Below are 24,020 nucleotides of genomic sequence, written 5' to 3'. Positions count from 1 at the left end.
CGTGTGGTCCACTATAAGAGAAACATTGGTCAATAAGTCTGACTTATAAAAACTATATGACAAAGTGAAAACTATTGGCAACTAAAAAAATTATTTCGAAAATTTAAATTTGACAGTATAGAATAACAATAAAATAGATTTTAAAACACTCGATTAGTTAAACATCAATTTCTTGCTTTTACGAGCCCTATTTTATGTTGTATTCTGTCCAACAATTTAGCTTTATTCCAGCTAATAAGAAAGCGACGTTTTAATTAAAATGTATGTATTTTATTTCGTAATGAATTCTCTAACAAGAAAGACACGCCACTTATCATTACCCTGAGAAATTACAGTAAAAAAAGCCATTTAAAAGGGATCCGTGCAACTCATGAATTTCTCGTTGTGCCGTTTTAAAATGCAAATGAAACCAGAAAGACTCAGGCCTTCGGGGACCACCCTTTATTAACTGACTCATTTTGTCAACTTGCAATGTTTTGAACAATTTCTTCTGCTCGTAAGAAAAGGCATTCAATCCTCTGCAAAGAAAATAAAACTGCTGTGACAGGTTCAATGATCGAAACCTGCTGCCATTTCACTCTCAAATTGCTTGTTCAGATCCATATTTCCATTTCCATGACTGAAGAAAGCGGTGGAAGACAGGAGATTACTTGCTGTAAGTTTTTGTTTCCATTTTCATACCCTAACTTCAATGGAAAACTCAAGATTACTTGCTGTTGATCTCTTTTTCTCCGATTTTGATCCGTGAATAGCGACTGGTAACGGATGTCTGCTTGCTGTAGCTGTTTTAATTGCGTTTGATAGGTCGCGGAAAGCGACGGAAAGCAAAAATGCACCGCATTTTACCCCTTTTTTTGTGTTTTGGCTCCCCGTGATTGTTTATCGCAAAGGCGGTGCAGAGCAGGACGCGTGATCGGAACGGGGAATGAAAACGATGGGCCAGCCAACTAGCTTCGGGCAATTACTCCTCATTTTGTACACCGTTGGTAGCGAATCGCCTCGTCAGAGATTGTTTTCTACTTAATGACAGGGCTGCCTAATCTTGGAAGGCTGCTAAAAAGGTTCGTCACAACAATTTCGCCTTCTTCGGAAAGGGTAAAGTTTTGCTAGGTTTTTGTGCCTTCTCTTCTATTTATTCCCGAACAGATCCGCCAGTTTTCGTGCCATTGCTTGTGATTCTCCCCCCCTGTGTTGTTCGAACTCCAAGTTATTGCAAATTTCGGTGATTTTGTTCAAGAATTTTCTTATTTTCATGGTTCCTAGTGCTTTGAATGTTGATCTTGTGTTACAATCAGTATTTGAGTTGTTCGCTTTGTGCAGCTTTATGAGGCAAGGGAATTATTGTAGAACGTATTTTGACAACGAGAGAGAGCACGCTTGTATTCTCTTTATATGAATTCGGAGGCTGCTTGTATTGCATATTAGGGCGTACATGCGTGCTCTTATTTCGTAGTCAAATGTGTTACAGTTCTACAATTTTTGCCAAGTCTCTAAAGGATTAAAGCAGCTATTTGCGGTGGATTTTAAACGTCAGGTGTGTTGTGATTTCGACGTTACTGAGAAAAGGCCGACAAAAGGTCGAATCTGTTTTACATGAAAGCCTAGGCCGATGCAAGAGATTCGCCGCAGGTTCAGAATCGATTATTAATCGCGTATTATCTTAACTTAGAACATTTAGAAATTATAGTCTTTTATTAGGTTTACAAGAAAAAATACCGTAGTAATTTTGTTTCGTACAGGTCTTCTTTTTTATCACACTCTACTCACAAACTTCCATTTTAAATTGGATAATTATTCATCGTTGTCGTCCAATATCATAGAAGGGTCAAATAAAATTTTTACACTACTTTTAGGTTTAACAAAAATGGTGTATATTAATTTTGGTTCTTTTAGCCTGTCCTTTTTTTAATCGTAGTGTTTATACACATTTCCTTTATTAACTTCCTTGATTATTTATTGTTCTTGTATGATTTATTCAAGAGGATTGATAGATTTGCCGATAGAGCTGTCTTCTCAGAAACCAGAGGTTACAGGTTCGAATCTCCTTCGATCATTTTCAATGAATCGAAACTTTCATTTCAATCCTTGATCCATCGTAGGATGATTTTTTTATAATGATTAACCTTGATTTTTTTCTGTTTCTTATAGGAGCCTTGATCTAATGATTTCTTTGTGAGAATGATTCGGACTGGAACATTGCAGAGGAAACAAAGGTTGTCATGTTGAAAGCATGACTTTTTCTTGATCCGTGGTAGTATTCTGGAGCAATACGTTGTCTCAGACACTTGTCAATTCAATCCATTTCTTTGTAAAACAAAATCTCAGCTTTATTTTCTAAAAGAGACGTTATAAATAAACGAAATTAGGGGAAGAGTTTGATTCTGTTTCTTCGATTAATTCATGGCAACTTAGTCCTGAACTCGTACCTGCAACTTATGGAAGCTTTTTCTTATTTGTGACTTCAGATTAAGAGGACTTTCTGTTCGTAGCTCTGAAAATGTGTTGGACAAGACTTCACGAAAGGAAAAAATCTCCAAAGCATGCGTAAGTCAAGTGAAAAAGATCCAAAAGTAAATATCATTTCCCTGTTTAATATTTCATAGTAAAAACGTTAGAATGTGACAGTCGCAACAACTTGTGTCATAGTTGCATTCAAAAGTTAAAATGTCACGGTGTGACAATCGAAATGGACGGTTAAAATGGTTTATACATATTTAGCTCTGTTTATCACAAAATATCTGAAAACCTGTTATTGACGGCGATTAGTATTGCCTGTGTGTCGGGTCAAAACCAAATTATGTTTCCTTTATTGTTTGATCCTAATACGGTGCAATGTTTTGAGCCACTGATCTTTAGAATAGCTTCAATCCTTTTCCTGAAAGTTTTATTATAAATATAAAATGAGAATTTTAATACTACAGTTAAAATTTAGAAGAGGCAAAAGTTTTTCACGATGGATTGGTTAGGACCGTAGAAAGTAGTTGTAGGCCTATTCTGTCTTTGCATGAACCGTGTTCTGGAATTTGAAGAGCATTTATCATGCAAATAAATACGAAAAACTATTCAGTGAGTACGAATGATTCGAAATGTATGATAAAATCGATCTAAAGAATTGATTTGAAGTGCACATGGCTACAGTGCTGTGTATATTGCATATCCATTCTTTCATGCCTTGAAAATAAGATTTAAGGAATTATTGTATGTGTTATATTTGCAATGTATCACGTAATTTGAGGTACATGTTTTTCACTTGGAGCATGTGATGTCAGGAAGTCTCAACAGTGGTTTTATATTATCACTTGTATTTCATATGCATCCTGTCTATTCTTTGAGGTTTGTATATAGGATTCTTCCATGGGAGTGGACATTGATGCTGCTGTTTTTCTCTGGATGCATATCTGCATTTATATTGGTTTATATGCTGAGCTTGGTCAAACACTTCTCTGCTGTAGCATCTTCAATGGGCACAAAGTATTCAAAGAAAAAAAAATCTTCTGGTAAGTTTTTCTCATCTTCTCAATATTACATTTCATTTCACTTACATGCCGGCATTTTAACATTTATAATACATATTATATACCGATATACTGTGATCGTTTTAAAAATTCACCTTATTCTGGTTGAGTTATCTGAAAATGTGTTCAAAGTCAAGTCTGACATTCTGGTGCTTATTACTAGGTATATTGTCAAGGGAAGGTTTAAAATAATTGCTGATAGGAACTGGTAGTGTTATTGCATGTTGCTTTTTATCGTAGTATTTTAATTTAATCTAAAATCAATCTTTAGATTTAACATTATGATTGATAAAAGTTGAAATCTTTATATAAGTTCTGTTTTTTTTGGCTGGCTTGATTTGTTCTAGAATTTATGGGATACATGAGGATAAGGACAATGGTTGGAGGTTAAAATTGTGGATAACTAGGATGTAAAATTGTGAAGTAGATTTTTTTTGTTTTGGAGAGGTAAAAATAAATTTTATAGTGAAATTATTCTAGATATTTTTGTAGTACATTTTGTTTGCATATCCATTAAAAAAGAATGTCTTTTTATATTTTATGGTTCTCTATGAAAACTATTTACATTTGGAAAAAATAAAAAATAATGTATAAATATATTTATTATTTTTATTAATAGTATAATGTGATGGTATGTTAGATAATATAATGTAACTTGGACTCATTTTTTTGTGGTAACTTCTTTTATATTCTTTAGATATTTTCAAATATGCTTTCTCTTTTTTACAAACATGGAGTTTCTTTTGAAATAAATAAATGTATTTACAATTTTTACTTTTACAGTTCATAATGAGATGGTATGCTAAAAAAAATATTATAATTTAAGTTATCATTTTGTGGTAACCTCTTTATATTCTTAGATATGTTCAAATATGTTTAATTTTTCTTATTTTTGAAATAAAAAGTGACCAAAACAAGGCGGGTAGCCCTTACAACCAAAATATTGTCAACCAACACATTACCGGCAAAACAAGTAGATAGCAATCACAAACAATAGTGTACTACAACTATTAACCAAAACACAGCTAACTGAGAATCAACTTACTAGAACAAAAACTATAGTACTAAGTAGACTAAGATTGTTCAAACATGAACTATTGGCCCAAACAAAACCAACCTAATCCAAAAACCCCACACTATCATTTACATCTATCAACATAATATGTATACTAAAAACAAAAACTATAGTACCAAACCTACTATTAAAGTTCAATTTTTAAAAACTGTTGGCATAAACAAGCCAACCCAAGTCTGTGCATAAGCTGTAAACTAGCAAACCAGGTAGCATCATAAACAACTAAGGCTAAAAAAACCCCCTATGAACCACCACATTATTTTCTAGAAGCACTCTAGCCTAATCCTTAGCAAGGAACTTATATAGGAGCTTGTTGTCCTCCATGTCCAACCCCAACTCGTCCTTCTCCTACATTAGTAATTGGAGGGTGGTAGCAGCAACATGGGTAACATTCAAGACAAATTTAGAGAAGGGGTAAAACCCATCCTCTAAAGATTTGACCCTTCTCTTAATTTGTGCATCCCTCTTATTTTGCTCCTCCTCTTTCTCCTTGTTTCCTTTTTCAACATTCTTATGCACCTCCTTAGTCTTTGCCAATGTCTGGTTTTCATCCTGCAAAACCTGGGGGTTAATAAAAACATTGGTTTTTTCCTTAGCCGAGGAGGAGATAGTAATGGGGGAGGTATCCACTTTATTTCTGTCTTCACAAAAAGTAATTGACTGCAAGGTAATGCTAGCTGACACATGCACCATCTCAATGGTATTGCCATTACTAGCAGACACCTGGTGTTATCAACATAATTTTCACTTTTATCTTTCTCTTCATTCCCCTTTTCTCTCTTGGAGTCAGAAAGTTTCTTCTCCTCTAGTTCTCTTTCATTATTTTCAGAGTTCTCCTCTTTCGCCTCCTCAACCCTAAATATATTAGCCTTTTGTTTGTATCTTGCTTGTGTTTTGGCTAGCCTTCCTAACCTTCTCCTACCATGTCCTCCCTCCTCATCTAACTCCCCAATGTCCACCTCAATTGGCTTTTCAAATTTGATTTTTCTACAACCGTTATGGTCAACTACTGAATCTGGGTTTTTCTTTTTCTTATTATCCCTATTAGGGGAAGGGTGTGGCATGTGAATTCTGGTTCCAGTGCTGGTACTCGGAGGGGAATTCTAATGGTGATGTTGATTGCCAATGACAACAACCCTAAAGGGACAGAGAGCAAGATGAAACTGGTAAAGTCTAAAAATCAAACCCTGGTGAATGATAGTGAAATTATTACCCCTACTTCTTTTCTCCCTCACATCACTTATCATGTCCTCAAGAGAGTGTAACAGAAAGAATAGGATAGAAATAAAATCTCTAATTCTAAAATGGTTCAATATGGGGAAGTGATAATAATCGTAAACTCTAAACCTGCCTTCGAGTGTGAGGCATTTCATGATCACCAGGAAAACATCATCCCAAGGAGCCAGTAGCTTACCCCTCTGCATGCCTCCTCTATAGCAAACACATTCTTCAGCTTTAGCAAAAAGGCTATTCATGCTGGCTTCATTCGTTGTTTTTGTAACCTTCTTCCATTTTTCCCTTTCAGGGACAACCTAGTGGCCATCGCAATAACCTCTTCATTCACTTCAAATGTTATACCATTTACAGTAACTCTGCGGTCATTTCACCCATTCAAAAATTAAAGAGAACAATTTTCATCATAACCCACCATAGCTTGCATATACGAAAGAAATCCTCCTTCTTTCAGCAAGAACTAGGTCACCATTATATTCTTAAAGTTTTCTATCTTTGTTGCCTCTAGTCAATTCAAGTTTCCACCCATTTCTTCATCACTAATTCCTATCCCCCCAACCTTCATTTTTTGCATCTAAACCTTCTTACCCTCAAGCTTGCTAATAGCTAAGATATTTTTCATCAATGGTAGCACTGCAATGTTGAAAATAACATCTCTAGGGCTTTTAATCATCCTATAAGCAATTTTTTGAGGTGCTTCAATATCCCACCCCTTTTCATTATGAGATTTGTGCGTACTTTGCATCATAACTCCAATGTCCCTAAAATCTTTGGCAATATCTATAATGACATTATTTGTACTTTCAAAAAGAAAATATTTAAACTTTCACATTATTTTACCATAATTGCAAAGCAACTCTTGCCTCAAATTGTGTCTATTTATTATTTGACTTGTACTATAGTGTTTCATCATCTTTCTTTTACACTTTTTATTAAAATTGGCAAGCTTTGCCTTCCGAAATATGACGCCAAATTCGGTATTCATCATAATTTGTCTAGCCATGCTTAGTTTTTGTTCCTCCCTCTTTCCTTGCATATCAGGGTCTTAATTTCTTCCTTTAGAGTATGCATGCTTCTCCAGCACATCATTTCCTTTAAATCAAACCCCATGGCAGTATTAGCATCCACCACCATATTACCTTCCCTATATATGTGTTGTAACTGAATATTTTCCATCCTATTTAGGATATGCCTAATATCCATGATGATATTTTGGATATTCCAACCTAGTTGAGAGATTCCTTTTGCCATATTAATTATTAATTTTGAATCACCTTCTATTTTTATTTCCTTAATTTGCATATCCCTAACCAATTGTAGGCCCTAAAGTAGAGCCATTTCTTCCACCATGTTATTACTTCCTCCACCAACATTCCCAAAATAGACTAACATCACTTCACCATTTCCATTTGTCAATACTCCACCCACATCCCCAACACCCTTTCTTATAGCACCATCAAAATTTAACTTAAGTTATGTTATTGTTGGTGTTTTCCATCTTGTCTGTTGCCTCCTTATTACCTTAGAGTTATCAAAATGATTAAAGTTCTAGTGGATACCCCATCTTTCCGCTATTTGGCATTCTTTCCTTCCTAGTTCTTCCTTCGACACCTTACATTTGGTAATATTTATATTTTCTTTTAGCAGATTCTCCATAATTCCCATAAACTACTTCCACCGGCCTTTCCTCTTCTCGAAAAATTCTTTTGTTTCTTTCCTTCCATATGTGCTAGCAAATGTATGATGGGATAATTCTCCATAGGAATACCAGCCTGGGGTGATAAAAGGGACAATCCCAGTTTTCCACAAATTGACTTATATTTTCCTTCATCACCCAACATAGTTCAAATTTCTTCCACACCAATGATCAAATCTTTAGGGTATATGGACATTCTAGGAAGAGGTGAGAGATACTCTCCTCCTTTTCCTTACAGATACAGCATCTGTTTGTGATAAAAAACCCCCTTTTTAAGGTTGTCCAATGATAGAATCTTACCATGTTGAACAGTCCACCAGAAGAAGTTGATTTTAGGCAAAAGATTACTAATCTAGACTTTATGCCATGTTGTGGAACATGGGCCCTTACAAAAGAGAAGTTTGTAAGTAGATTTGACAGTATAATGGCCACTAGAAGTTATCTCCCACACCACTTTATCCTCCAGTATTAACATTGGGATTCTTTGAGTTTCTATCAACTCCTCCAGTTCTTTAAGTAGTTGAATATCCTCCTAGGGGTAAGTATATTTTCACAATTTCTTCCACTTCCTTCTAGGGTCAATATAATCTGCAACTTTCATCCCCACCTCTGCCTTCAATGTTTCCATTAGTCAACTAAATTTGATTTAAACCAACGATTTCCCCCCATCCAATTATCCTCCTAGAATCTGATGTTTTGCCCACTGCGTGTAATTCACCTCAATCCTTCCCTCAGTAAACTTCTACTTTTAACAATATTCATCCATATTTTGGATCCTCCTGGGAGGTCATTATTGAAAAAATTATGAGAAAATGAGGAGTTAGATAGGTATTTAGCTTTCATTATATTTCTCCAATCTGTTTTGTTTTCTCCTAGCCTCCATCCAATTTTAGCAAGAAGGGCTTTATTCAAATCTCCGAGTCTTCTCACTCCCAATTCCCCCCTCTCCTTTGGTTTGCAAACATCCTCCTAGTTGACTATATTCAATTTGTTCTTTTCCTCCATTCCTGACCAAAGAAAATTCCTCTATATTCTCTCAATTCTGTCCAACATATTTTGGTTTATTTTAAAAAGTGATAGAAAGTAAATTGGGATGCCCTATAGAACCACTAAGAGTAGCTACAACTTTCCAACATTATTGAGAATTTTCCCTTTCCATCTTGCCAGTTTTTTTTGTATTCTTTCAACAATGGTATTCTAGAAGTCATTTGTTACCTCCTTGGTGGTTAAAGGTAAGCCCATATAAGTATCTAGGAGGTTAGCCGATTGATAGCCTAAAATGTTCCTGATCTTCCTCTGCATAATAGTATCAGTGTTAAAAAAATGAAGTTTACATTTAGAGTAGTTTATTTGCTGACTTGAGCTGTCTTCATAGTTTTTAAGGATACTCTTCCATGCTCTAGCTTCCATTATAGAGGATTCCCTAGAAATAAAGGTGTCATCAACAAATTGTTGTAACACTTCAGTTCTAGCAGCAGTAGTAGGTTTAATACCTTTAACACAGACTGTGCTTACCAGTTTAGAGAATGATCTCCCTAGCACCTCTGCCACCATAATGAAGAGGTAGGGAGATAGTGGATCTCCTTGCCTTAGTCCTCTCCCCACTTCAAAATTACCCCAAGGAGAGCCATTTAGGAGGACTGCATACTGGACATTACTCACCATCATCCTTATGAGGTTTATGACCTTTTCATTAAACCCCACTCTTTTGAGAAAATCATACAGAGAGTTCCATCTTACCTTATCATACACCTTAGATATATCCAGTTTGAAGGCCATTCCAGGTATTTTATTTTTCTACATTGAATGTATGATCTCATGGGTGGTTATCACAGCATCCAAGATTTTTCTTCCCGACACAAACCCCTTTTGTGGTGTTCCTATAGTGTTCTCTAGGAAGGGTTTGATCCTATTGACCATTATTTTAGCAAAAAACTTATAAACAATGTTAAAAATGCTTATAGGTCTAAAGTCAAGGAGACTCATGGGTGATGGAGTCTTAGGGATCAAGGCAATAAAAGTCTTATTATCCTTTTTAACATCTTCCCCATTTTAAAGAAATCCCTGGTTGCCCAAATCAGTTCATTTTTAATAACCTCCCAAAATTGCTAGAAAAATGTCAAGGGGAACCCATCCGATCCTAGGGATTTGTAAGCTTTCATAGAAAACACAACCCTTTTCACTTCCTCCTCCATGATGTTTCCTAGAATGCAATTATTTTCCACCTCTCCTAGCACTTGTAGGATTGCGTTTATCAAGCTTCATCTTATTACTTGATTCCCTATTCTATTTTCCTTTTTGTATGCCTTGCTAAAGTATTCCACAACATGTCTTCCCATCTCCTCCTATTCCTTATATTCTCCTCCCCTTTCTCCTTCCAACCTATTGATCTTATTTCTATTTTTATAGTTTGAGGCTGATCTATGAAAAAAGGTAGTATTTCTGTCACCTTCAATTAACCATTATACTCTCGATCTTTGCTTCCAAAATATTTCCTCTCTCAAAATTATATCCTTCCATTTTTTCTATACTCTTCTTCTTTTTGTGTAGCTTCTTCCAAATTATTACCCTTAGCAATTTCCCTCTACAATTTTTTAAGTTTCTCTTCTACCTCTCTTTTGGCTTTAAACAAATCTCCAAAGGAACTCCTAGCCCAACCCTTAACATTTCTCCTCATATTATCTAATTTTTGGGTTAGTCTATACATTGTTGTACCATCTATCCTTATATTCCACCATTCTTGTATTCTATCCTTGAATTTAAAGTGGGATTCCCACATTATTTCATACCTAAAGGGTTTTGGACCTCCTTTTATACCATCTTCTCAGTGAAAGATTAAAGGGGAATGGTTAGAAGCAGTTCTTGTAAGGTTCTCCAAAAAGGAATCACTCAGCTGATTCTAGTTTCCCGTCACCATCAACCTATCTAGTCTTACTTGAATGAGATCACTTCCTTTTCTATTGTTAGCCCAGGTGAATGGGTTCCCTCTCAAGTCTACATCAATCAAATCCATTTTTCCCATAAAGTCATGGAGATCTTGCAAGCTTTCGAGACAGTCTTTATTTCCCCCTAGCTTTCCTGAATTGTAATGGGGAATATTAAAATCTCACATACACATTATCTGTTTTTCCTTCATAGTGTCCATTATCTTTTCCAGCTTTCCGTAGGTTTCCTTTCTTCCTATCTTATTATTAGAAGCATATATATTGACAATCCCCCATCTTTGATTACTAGTTTGGAACTTAGTTATTAGAAATTTTTTGTCTTTTCATAACTCAAATCCAGTCATAGAACATGGGTTCCACATGGTAGAAATACCCCCCTAAGGCTCTGTTGGCATCCACATGCGTGAAGGTAGCCCTAGGCCAAACATGACCCACTAGTCTACCAAAATTAACACTAGACATTTTGGTTTCTTGGATTAACACACACTCAACCTTTTCCTAGAATTTACACTACTTCAAAGCATATGTTTTAGAGGGTTATTTAACCCCCTTAAGTTCCAAGAAAGAAATTTCATTTCTTAGCTTTCGTTACAGTCTCCAGTGTAAGCCGTTTACCACTAGGCACATACCTTGCTACTTGTTTTGTCCTAGTTGCTCTACTACTTGGTCTTCTAGTTGTACTACATGTTCCTACATCTGGTTTTTTCTCCCCCTTTGTCTTCTTTTTCTAAACCTCTCGTTCCTCATTATCATCCACCTGTGGGGAAGTGGGGCTTAGTTCCTTTTCAGCTTCCACTTTATCTAAGCTTTCCATCACTTTTGCTGCCCTCTCCTAGGTAAAATAGTCTATAGACTTTTGTGCCTGTAATCCCTTGTTTCTTGGACTTGCTAAATACCTAGGAGGGGAATGTTGTGCCACTATTTCACCTTCCTCCATCATCTCTCCTTTCTTAGGTCCTCCCAAAGGTGACCTTAATAATTCCTCTAGCTCTTGTCTAAATGGATACTATTCTATTTTCTTCTTTTCATCCAAAGTCTCCTCCACTCTAGGTTCACTTAGCTCCCCAACCCCTGTTATAGGGATATCCTTGCTAACCACCAAGTGTTGAGTGCTAGCAAAAATCTCCTCCAGCTGAGGAGCTTTTGAAGATTCTCCAACGATTTCTTTTACAATTCCTAGGGATCCCTCCTTTTGTTTCTCCTTCTACAACTGGACTTTATAGTCCACGATGACATGCCCAAATTGTCCACACTTCTAGCAGAAAAGTCCCACATTCTCATACTCTATAGGTTGGTATTTCTCTTCCCACTTAGTTTTTAGAGTGACCATAGTTAGGAGGGCCTGATTTAATGCCACATTCACACAAAATCTAGCATACACCAGCCTAGTTTTTTCATTATCATTGTGTCTGCAGTGACAAAATGACTAGAGTAATTCCCTATCCATCTTAGAATCTTCTCATCTTAAAATTCTAGCAGTAATCCAGGTAGTCATACCCAGACCGAGGCTAGCTTGTTGAGTTCTACCCTTGCATCAAAGCCCAGATTCCATCTTGTTAAGGCAAGACAATGCTTTCCATAATACCAAGTTCCTAAGAGTATTAAATTAATATCCTCCTCCGCAGTGAATTTAAAACGAAAAAGGTCACTTGGCATTGCAAAAATATCAGTACTTCCTTTAATCTTCCATTTTTGGCCCACCCACTTTTAGACCATCTCTATCGTGGGTCTAATAGCAACAAATCTCCCAACAACACATAGTTTAAAACCATAAGAGACATTATCTGCCAAAGTATTCAGAAGAGAGATCACTAGCCCATCAACATTGTGCACAATCTTGGGATCCTCCATTAAATTACTAGCCCCATTGGTAACCACTAGTGCATTCTTCCACCCAGCGGGGGTCCCAATCGACAACATTTTTCCACCTTCCATTGGATCACCAATAGTTTTTTCACTTCCCAAGGAGATAGGGCTAGGCATTGTCTTCATCTCCATTTCTACGCCCCCACACCACTCTGTCAGGATGTCCAAATCCCTATACAGGGCTAACACCATTTACAAGTTTGGGCATGGTGGGGGGTTCAGAGGCTTAGGGCCCACCATGAAGCAAGATTCAAATTTGAAAAGGAGTGGCAAAGGTGTTCAAGTTGCAAAGCGACCAATAGAGTGCTAAGATTCTAATTTTTGCTATTCTTCTTTGTAAATGTCCATCTTTTCTTGAAGTTAATTCATTCTTAAAAAATGATTGTCACAATAAAATATATATTACTAATTAGAAAAAAAATTTGCATCCAATTATAACAATCTTATAAATCATATATATACACATTGGAATTTATAACTTGAAATACTTTTAGATAAATAAAATATAATTTTATCATTTGAATTTAATTCAAATACAATCTATTATATATCACCATTTAGAAGCTTATTAGTATATTTAACAAAGTAGTGCTTAATTGAACAAAGAGTAGTATAAAATTATCAATATGTAGTATAATATGATCAATATATAGTATTCATTTTAATAAAGTATCATTTATTTTTCAAAAATATGGTAGACTTCCATTTTGCATATAAAATAAGTGTCACATTTTTAATGTAAATTTTATGAAAAAAATTGGTGTAATAATATAAATTTTAAATAACATTATTGTGGAATCTATTATGTATTCATACAAAATACAAAGCTAGTGTATATATTAGATATGTTGTTGACATTTTTTATGTTATCAATTAGCAGATTTTAAAAATAATTTTCTTATTAAATCATTTGTTCAATAACATAAAATATATTTTAAGTATGTATATTACATATGTTTGTAACATATTTTTTATCCTAATAGTTAGGAACATGTTAGTATTTAAGAAATATAAATAAATATATAAATAAATATATATATATATATATATATATATATATATATATATATATATATATATATATATATGAAGTGCCAAAGTTCATGTTAATTATAATATTTTGAATACATCTTTAACAACACGTACACAATAAACGTGAAAAATATCATTGTAACTTCGATAATTTGTAATGCAAAATCTTTATTAACTAACCATTACGAATTAACAATCGACATTTATGGGTATTCAAAATGGATATCATATTTAATTTCAAGAACACTTCCGACAAACATTTATCTTCATCTTTTTAATTTTTCAAATAGTTTATACTTATATCCTCAAGTATTGGAGAATGAGATAACATTCATGATGACTAAGAAGATTTAACTTGTGATATAGTAGTTAAATTTTAGCTAATATATCTTTACAATATATGTTGGTATAGGTGTCTCATACACCTTATAATTTTGATGTTCAATTTATTATTTATTATTTATATATTAATTTTTATACAAGAGTTCTCATAAAAATGGATTCCCACTATGTAAGCTATTTTTCCATGTGAAATTATAATACATAATATGTGCAAGAATATATAATAGTTTCTAATTCTCGAGCAATGCACAATAATTCATAATAGTATCTAGTTTCATAATGACATGTATGATTTTATTACTTATTGAAGGTAAGATATGAGTTATACTATTGATTCAAATATTTTTGAAAGAAGGCAATGTAATGAAAATAATGTGCTAATTTTAGGAAGTAGACAACGAGAAATGTTGATGTTATGGTAGCTTTAGCAGGATAAACTCGTGAGATCATATATATATATATATATATATATATATATATGTATGTATGTATGTATGTATGTATGTATGTATGTATGTATGTATGTATGTAAATGAATATATATTTGTGTGTGTGTATACATACATACATACATACATATATGTATGTATATATACATATATATGTGTGTACACATATACATATACACAAACACACATACACATATATATAATTATATGTATATATATGTATGTATGTATGTATGTATGTATGCACATACATGTGTGTGTAGTTAAGTTTGTCATTATATTAATTATATTGATTTATAGACATGTCTCTTCTCTTGGTTTATTCCTCATACAAATACAAGAGGACACTACTATTTGGAAAGTACACACTAGACATTATAGGAGTGCTATGTCCTAAGAAAAACAACATAGTATCAGAGCCAAGTTGTAGATGTAAATTGAATGACCGATTGCACAAAAGAGAAATAGCATTCGCAGAAGGATCAACTCACCATATAGGGAAGTGGCATGTGATAGTGTCATGTGATGCGAATTATAATATTCAAAGGTTGGAAGGAAGTGATGATTAAATTAATTATGAAGACAATCGTTTGACAAATGAATATAATTGTCTTCATGACTAAGACATTATAATAGGAATCACACAGTTATTATGCAGCCATATAAAACTACAATGAAATAGTCTCTTACATTATCAGAAATGATGATATAATAATACTCACAATAAGTGATATCATCTTGTGTAAATACATATAAATAAATACATTGCACCAGAGATCTATCTTCGATAGTGTTTAATCACCTCCATATTGAGACTATTAATCCATAATTAAAATATTATATAATGATTGTTTTTCTTTTATATTAAGATTTCTCTTATTTTCTTAACCCCAATGTAGAAGGTCTATCTCATAAACATACAAAGATGTGCAGGTGAATTGTCTTCACTACAATAGGAGTTTGAATACAAAGAGTGGATGGGTCATGTTTGTGCACCATAGAAGAAAAATAGGACCATATATTCATGCACAAGACATCATAGTAGATTTACTCATCATACAAGTAACCATACTCCTAGTAGAATGGATGAATATAAATGAAGAAGATATTGAGTAAGAAATGATAATGTTCAAGGGTCAATGCAAGAAGTTGGGTCTCACTTTTGGCCAAAAAGTGGAAGTGTTTTTCTTGTGTTTAAAATATATTGTCAATTGATGCCAAAATTTAAGCCATTTAGAGACTAAATATATACAAAAATTAGAAATAAAAATTGTAGTGCCTGGGATCTTCTTTTTGAATATGTAATTTATTTGTATACCCATATGGTAGATTTTTTTTTGGTATGGATCTAAATAAGAGCCACTTTTTCAAAATGTCTATTTTAGGACCATATCACGCTTGTGTACAGACACCATAATTTGACACAACTAAATAATTTTTTATGAATCCTTTTAAATGAAGTTACCCGACACACAAAAGATCGATGAGAATAAATTTCTTGAATTTTTTAGTAAATTTTTTAATTAATTTTTAATTAACAATTAAGCTAATTTCTAAAATGTCTTGTGTACAAACACCATAATTTAATCAAAATTTATTTTATTTTATTTTTTAACTTTAAAAAAATTGTGTGAGGATTGATGACATGTAAATTAATTTACAAAATATGAAAAATTTAAAAAGTTATTAAAGTTTTAGTGAATGTCACTATTTAACATTTAAGAGATGCTTCTGGTTAATAAATAATGGAAAAATAGAAAATGAACTCGTAACACTATAAGATTTACATTTTTGAAATCAGAATAGTAAGACCTATAATGGGTTTTTGTTTTGCCAAAAAATATAATGGGGATGACCATATAAAAATTATGGCAATCCATGAAATTGTTGATTAAATGCTTTAGTAAAAAATGATTCATAAAGGCATAGGCTTGGTGGGACCAAGCATATGCCATGCCTTTCCCCAAGGCAAAACCCCATGCAAATTCGTGCCCATGCCAAATTCCCACTCATGTCTCTACAATTGGGCACCCGATTCAGATTTAACCATTAATCAAATTGGGTAGCCGATATTTAAACAATTAGGTACTTGATTGTTTAAAAATTTGGTGCCCAATTTATAATCAAGTACCCGATTGTTCAAACATCAGGTACCCAATTTTTAAATAATCGGGACCCTAATTCTAATCTACCCATTGGGGCCCAAAAGATGTCCCATAGACCATTTTTTAATGATTGCAATGATTGAATGATAGTTTCGAGCTGCAATAGTGAATTTCTATCATAGTTATTATATTTTCTTGTCTTCTTCTACAATTTGCAAGTTGTTGATTCAAATTCAAAATCAGGGCAAACATGGGATCAAAACAATGAAGAAAGAAGAAAATAAAAGTTTCGACAAATGAGCAGATTGCAACAAATAAAGAGAATGAAGCACAATGTCAACGAGATAGAAGACAAAAAATTAGAGAGTTGAGCAATGTTTCAAAGGAGAAAGACATTGAGGATACCATGATGGATGAAGAGGCTAAAGAAGAGAACTCAATACAAGGAGATTCAAGTGCACATTATAATCAAACATTCAATACAGGTGTGTCTCCAAACCCTCAAATTTTTTCTCATGATAAAATTGGTGATTTTTTAGAAGCAAGTTATGATTTAAATGCTTTAGAATTTCTTCATGAGAATAGATTGGAAAATGATCATATACAAAAAACTCCAATAGAAATGCATGCACCAAAAGAAATACCAAGAAAAAATGAAAATGAGATTCAAATTCCAAATAATAGTGAAAATGAAATGCCAATTGAAAATAACAATTGTATGAATGTGGACATGGAAACAACAATTACTAAGCAAACATGTCAAAATGATGCTAAAGTGCTTGAATATAATTTTCATTTTTTTAATGATCTGTTAGATAATCTTGAGGGATTGGTTTCATGGAGACAAATTAGGACACATGCTAATAGATTATATAAACATTTTTTTAATAATAAGAAATTTGGGTTTCAATGTCAGTTGATATTACAACTAATTAAAATGTCTAAAATGTGAAAAATAATGAAAAGGTTAGTAATGTATGCAAAACCTAAGAATAAAAACGAGTCTTTAAAACAAGTTGTATCCATTGTTGCTAGTGCCTTTGATGTTATCGAAAAGAGAAGTCACTCCAAAGATGAGAATGCAGCACGAAGCAATAACAACAGCTTTAGTTAACAAATCAACAACTGACAAAAGATTAATTAGTAACATAAGTGGATATCTTAATATGAATCATAATACTTTAGAAAGAGATTTAAAGAGAACGGTTAACTTTGAATGTGATCCAACAAATATTTTGTGGACTTGTAGTGGCAAACTCCCAAGATGTGATATGAAACTTACTAGTGAAGTCAAAAGTTGGATTGAAATTTTTTGGCATGATAATGCAAGAGTATCACCTAATTCAAGAGATGTTCTTAAATTGAGAGTTGGCTCAAAAATGCATGATTTACATGCTAAACACCTTTTGGACATGACTCAAACTGAATTGTTCAGAAAATTTGTAGATGGTAAGGTGTTAACTATTACCATTAGTCAAAGATCTTTTGAAAAGTGTAAACCATGGTATGCAAGGATTAAAAAGGAAAGAATCACATGTTGTAAAACTCATGCTCAATTTCATTACCATTATGATGTATTCAATCTATACATGGTACCATGCATAGTAAAGAAATGTTGCAAGAATGTGGTATAAAAATAGCACCTCAAATTATAAAGGATATCATATTAGGTTTGTTTTGTAAGCCAACTAATGATCAATACTTTCTTTTCAATGCATGTCTTTATGATACATGTGATATGTGTGGCAATCTTTCTTTGTTAGATCAATGTTTGCATGAATATACATTGACTACTTTTAGACAACAATTCGTTGATGTAAAAAGATTCAAAACTATTGAATATCTATTGATGGACGGGAAGATTGGAAGAAGGTGTAATCTAGTTACAGATAAAGTTAATTGTCATGCATTAATGGATGAGTTTAAGAGTGCGATCATACCAAAATATATTAAACACTCTTAATATGCTAGATGGCTTGATGGACAATTTCACATATGTAAGAATACATTTCCAATTGGTACTATACTTTTAGTTGTTGACTTTGCAAAGAACTACACACTTGCACCACAAGATGAGGTACAACCACAATATTACAATTCAGTGCAAGTAAAAATATATGTTCATATAGGGGTAAAAGCACAAACTTGTGTCACCTTTTATAAAGAAACGTGATATCAAAATGTGACAGTTCAACATTAAAGACAAAAACAATAGTATTTGTGTTTAAAATATGAAGATGATGTAAACTGATGAAATGTGTAGAATTGGATAAATTTTATGCCAATAATTTTTATAATTTTTTTGAGTAAGAATTTATTCATTTTATTTTATTTTGAAGTCCCTTTTTTAATTGTAAAAAATATAGGGTGTAGTTCCTATCAAAGAAGTATGTGCAAATCATCTTTTTTTGTTTTGATTTGAAAATATTTTATAGATGACATGTATAGCTAGTGAAAAAAAAAAAGAAATCATTATTTTTTATTTATATTTTTTTTGTTATAAGTACTCAAGTTTAACCTTGTCAGAATCCAACAGTTTTTTCCTCCCGTCAAAACTTCCCTATCAAATCTATACCTTCTTGAAAAAAAATTACATATTTGTGAAGAGGATTCTCTCCTCTAGTGATAAATATAAATATTTTATTTTTTTGATATGATTTACTATTTTTTTCCTTTTTTGAGGGAGCATCTTTTGAAATGTTGAAATATCAATTTATAATATTTTGAGATTATAACATACTATAACTAATCAAAACACTCAAAAATTTATATAATGATGATATTGAATCTGAGATCTATAAAAGGGTATCAAAACTCAATTTTTTTCAAAAACTAAAAATACTTGGCTGTGCACATGATAGTACAAAGGAGGATCAAAAAATATTGAGAGAGTACCATTTCTATATGAGTGATAATAAAATTCATTCATCTAAGTTTGTCCAATACTGTTTCAAGGTCTTTTGTGATAATTTAAAAGAGAGACAAATTCAAGTAACACAACATTGGATATGGTCAGATAATTGTATAGGACAATTCAAGAATGCTAGAATGTTCTATTAGTTGAGTAGGACACATAAGAAAACTAATATCCAATATGTGTAGAGTTTTTTTAAGGCTGGACATGGTAAAGGAGAACATGATGGTGTTGGTGCATGCACGAAGAGAGCCCTTAGTAGAGAGCAATTAAAATTTGATGAAAAAGCCAAATTCAAAAATGCACATGAGATTGTCAAATGGTGTGACAAATATTTATACACATGATCAAGTCAGAACTCTACAATCAAACGTTTCTTCTACCTAGTTGAAGAGAAGAATATCCTTTCAAGATATAACTATGATACAAATAGCAAGTCAGCTAAATGTCATTCATTTAGGAGTTTAGATTCTAATAGTTGGACTATATAGACTAGGGATCTTTCTTGTTTTTGTTAGTTTTGTCTTGTAGGTGAATGGAAAGAATGTGAGAATATAGGATGTGTTGAAAATTGGCAATAAAAATCATTAGCACCTACTGACATACATTTTCAAGATGATATAGTAAATGAAGTCCAAAATATTACTTTTGCATTAGAAGACTATGGTCATATTTCAGACCTCATACAACCTAGTATGCGTAATTAAATTAAATTTTTTTTGTCATCATGCTTCAATTTATATTATTTATTTATGTACATGTCATTAATATAATTCAAGTACATGTCTTTAATATATTATTTATATATGTACACATGTGATTAAAGTGTTTATGTACTTTATCTTATCTTGTAGGACATATTTATGTTGTTATTGCACCTAATGATAATGATGAAAAGATTGAGTATTGGCTAGCTAGATTTGTGGAACCTAAGAAAAAATTGATATGTCATCAAGTAGATGATGATGGTTTTGAGTATCCAATTGGGTTTGTCATTGTAACTAGCACTTGGCTATGTACATACCTAACAAGAAGGAATAGTTTACCAACATTTGAAGACTACCAATCCAAAATGAAGATTTTACACTATTCTCATTTGGCTGTGACAATGAATATCAAATTAGAAAAATACAAAGGGAGACCTGCCAATAAGATATTATGGACAATTTCAATGGACAAGCACGAGACAATCATAGACGCATCGCAAAAGAGAGAGAATGCAGATGGTACAGTGGGATGACTACATTTAAATAAAACACATGTAAGTTTTTTCTTTATTGTGCTATTTTTATATATGTACTTATATAATTTAATTACATGTATGTATGTGTTGTCAATAACAAATTTGAGAACTTATATATCCTCTTATTAAGGTCCCAATTACAATTTATGAAAATTTAAATGTTAAGGTGGATTGAACATCAACATCTTGTGTAATTTCACATAGTGAGTACATACAAATTACACATATTTACATAGTTCAGATCTTAGCTCATATTAATTTATGCTTTTATTAACAAGTATTTTTGTTTTACAATTTTATTTTGTAGGACCTCATTTGAAGAAATGTGTTGAACCAATTTTATATTTTGATTTCACTTCTATTTATGTCATTGACATTGTCTTACATATATTGTGAAACATGTTGTAAACATTTAAAAATAGGAGTTTAGTTCTATTTGAAAGTTAAAGGTGTGCACTTGATATTATAAATTAATTGTCAATTCAAGTAATGAGCTCTTATATTTTTCCATTACTTTTACATTCAAACATGTTTAAATTAATGTTTCTATATAAATAATTAAAATTATTAAAATTATTGTTCATGTACCATATACTTACAAAATGTGTCATAACATGAATAAAATATGTCACAATAAAAAAAAATGGTTCATACTTACAACATGATAACATAATAATCTATACTGCACACACTAGCATAATAAGAAGTCATAAAAAAATAGTACATGGTCTAACATGTCATAACATGATCTATGAAGTCAAAAAAATATATAATACAGTTAACTGTCCTAATAGAAAGTGTATCAAAATAAATAATATGCGTCATAAAAACACAATCTAAATGTGCTAAAAAGACCTAATATATCTGATCTGCAATCCTCTTTAGTCCACACTAAGAGGACTCAGATGGATCATCCTATGTAACATGAGTTGTCTAATCATGTGGGACACCTTGTGAGGTAGATGGATCATCCTATGTAACATGGGGTGTCTCATCATGTACATGCTTAATTGAAATGGGTTTCAAAATATAGCTTGCAAATGAATTAAATATTCACTACATAATAAAAATAATACAACATGAGATGGGTGTCCCTCTATAACAGGAGGAGGTGCACTATGAAAGCTACCAAATGTGGTAGTGGTGAGGTCCTGTAATTTACAATACATACATTTTTAAAATTTGATAACTTAGAGTATAATGAACTATGTATGTACATAAATCACTTGATACTGACTTCAAAGGATGATGTAGGTACCTCCATCTAGCTTAGTCCCATACTCTCAGCAACATTCATGGTAACATAGTCCTAATTATGGATACATAAACATTGAGTTGAAATTATATATACATGAATTACAAAGTACGTAAACTAAAAAGTACATAATTTAGACTACATTTTTTTATAAACTATAAAAGCATGTATATATATCATACCTGAGTAGTAGCCAATGTCATAGATGTATCTAAAGATATGCTACCACAATGATCATTAGCATGTCTCACATGGTCAAAAGATAGAGTCGAAAATAAACTATACCGAGGCCTACATGGATAAGTACGAACCATCTCCTGTTTGTAAAACCAAAACACATAAAATTATACATGAACCAAAGTTGAAGGTTATAAGTTAATAAAAATGTGTACATAAACTAATACAAATTATTTGTCTTGATTCAAAAGTTCATACCATAGGTATTTGAGGCTATGCCTTAGTGGTCAATGGATCAAGACCTATACAAACATCAAACTATGTAGCAAACGAAAATCCTTACAAAATTAGATAAAAAGAACATATGAGCACATGTTATTAAATTCAAGTTCAAATGTACATTATTTGCAATGTAATTCAAAGTGCATATCGTTTGAGGGATGACAACATCTGTAGGTCTCAAAAAAAGACCATACTGCCTCCTAGGAGGAACAATATCATCCATCCTCTTATTTCAAAATCAACATACATTAATATGGTTAATAAAATTACACATGTATGTACATATAAAGTAAATAATTATGTACTTTATTTAAATTTTAATTAAAATTTTACTTGCTGCTCCTGACCGTCTCCAAGCTCTCCCTACAAAAGGTGAACAAATGATGACACATCAATATCATCACTACCATTGCCATGGGCAGTGTATGCATCATCATCAAAATCAGAACCCTCAACATAATGGTCATCATGTGTCACATCAACATTGCTCTGGGGGCCTTAGCATATATCTCCACAACTAGTACAAATGTGTCCAAGTGGACAAATATCTTGTGCCTACATCCACTGCTCTACTACATTTCCTGAAAGGGCACTCAATGAGGTAAGAGTAGATGACACTGCTCGATGATGGTGTGGCACTGGGATAACTAGTGCAGGAAGAGGTACAAGAGGATAAGGCCATATAAGATTCCTCATATTATTGCTCAGCTTTTTCCCAAGCCTATGCTGATGCATCCCTCCACCAACCCCTTGAAATGATCTAATATCAAAATAATTGGGTTTCAACCCCAATTCAAATTTAGCCCATAGCTTCCTAAGGAAGTACATGGGAACCTCTTGATTTGTGTGTGGTAGATGATCAAATACCATCCACCACCACTCCCAAAAGTGTGTTGTGTTGGTCAAAAGAATAGTCTTGACAATTGAGTGTCAACACACTTAACCATTTTCACTATATATGCCGAGTACACAATGTATGCCAAGTGATCCAGAATTGTTCAGATGCCAAGTGATCTAGGAACATTCATGTGCCAAGCAATACAAGATATAATAGGTTCCAAGAAAACAAGGATATAATAGGTGCCAAGCAAACTAGAAATGTAGTAGATGTTGAGCAATCCAGAAATAGTATGTGTTGAGCATCGGGAATACAATATGTGCTGAGTAACTCAAGATCAACATAAGAGTTTGTGCCATCACAAACTAAGATGTAAGACAATTTTTGCATGACTCACAAAAGGATAAGAAGATAAGATTGAATCCTTGCAATTACCTATGAAATCAACATGCAACCAATCAAAAAATTGGAGACATCATGCAACCAATAGGTGAAAACAAAGGATTTGAGTGGGAATTTCAAGTTCGTGAATGCATAGCAAACCCTAAGTCCATAATATCTTTATAAGGAGACCATGAAACTATATCGAAGTTGTTGAAGAAGTTGTTGAGATTTCTAAGAAAAGAGTTGAGAAGGTTATTGATGGAGTTATCAAATAGCAGAATAGAACAATCAGAAAAGGTGTCGAGGACTTAGTGAAATGGACTACAAATATACATCTAGTTGATCAGAATAGAGTAGGGGATACATTCAGAGATCATATCAAGTTGGGATCAGAATGAGAAGAGCAGATCTAGTACTTGAATCCATCAATTTGAGATTGCATTCAATCAGGTCAAATGTTCTAATACTCTCTCACAACTGTATTAGAGGTTGAAATCCTATGTTGATAGGTTAGCTTAATAGCTAGGTAGGCGAACCTTTGGAGAAGGTGATTGAAAATCCTATGTATTAGGTGGGTTTAACAACCTCTTTTAAATCATTTAATAGGGTGACACTTCATGTAAGTGTTTGTAAATCCTCTAACTAGGTCATTATTGACACAATGTAAAG

At 32.9% G+C, this 24,020-nt stretch overlaps 1 protein-coding gene across 1 annotated transcript; it reads left to right on the top strand.

Moving 5' to 3' along the window:
* Positions 1-310: 310 nt before the first annotated feature.
* Positions 311-20,597, top strand: LOC149556552 (uncharacterized). The gene is made up of 6 exons (XM_089830866.1): positions 311-655; positions 783-2,033; positions 2,149-2,251; positions 2,466-3,497; positions 16,502-16,743; positions 20,027-20,597. The coding sequence occupies exons 1-2, from the start codon at positions 553-555 to the stop codon at positions 911-913; spliced, it is 234 nt and encodes a 77-aa protein (XP_089686992.1). The 5' UTR covers positions 311-552; the 3' UTR covers positions 914-2,033; positions 2,149-2,251; positions 2,466-3,497; positions 16,502-16,743; positions 20,027-20,597.
* The last annotated feature ends 3,423 nt before the right edge of the window (positions 20,598-24,020 follow it).

Source organism: Cupressus sempervirens, chromosome 5 (assembly GCF_028749045.1).
Source record: "Cupressus sempervirens isolate cs-2001-9-10 chromosome 5, ASM2874904v1, whole genome shotgun sequence".
Lineage (NCBI taxonomy): Eukaryota > Viridiplantae > Streptophyta > Pinopsida > Cupressales > Cupressaceae > Cupressus > Cupressus sempervirens.
This window is presented reverse-complemented; position numbering and strand designations above follow the sequence as displayed.

Coding starts and splice junctions, on each gene's coding strand:
- LOC149556552 (XM_089830866.1), top strand. CDS start 553: ATGATCGAAACCTGCTGCCATTTCACTCTCAAATTGCTTGTTCAGATC. Junction 656..782: donor AAGACAGGAGATTACTTGCT/GTAAGTTTTTGT, acceptor TGCTTGCTGTAG/CTGTTTTAATTGCGTTTGAT.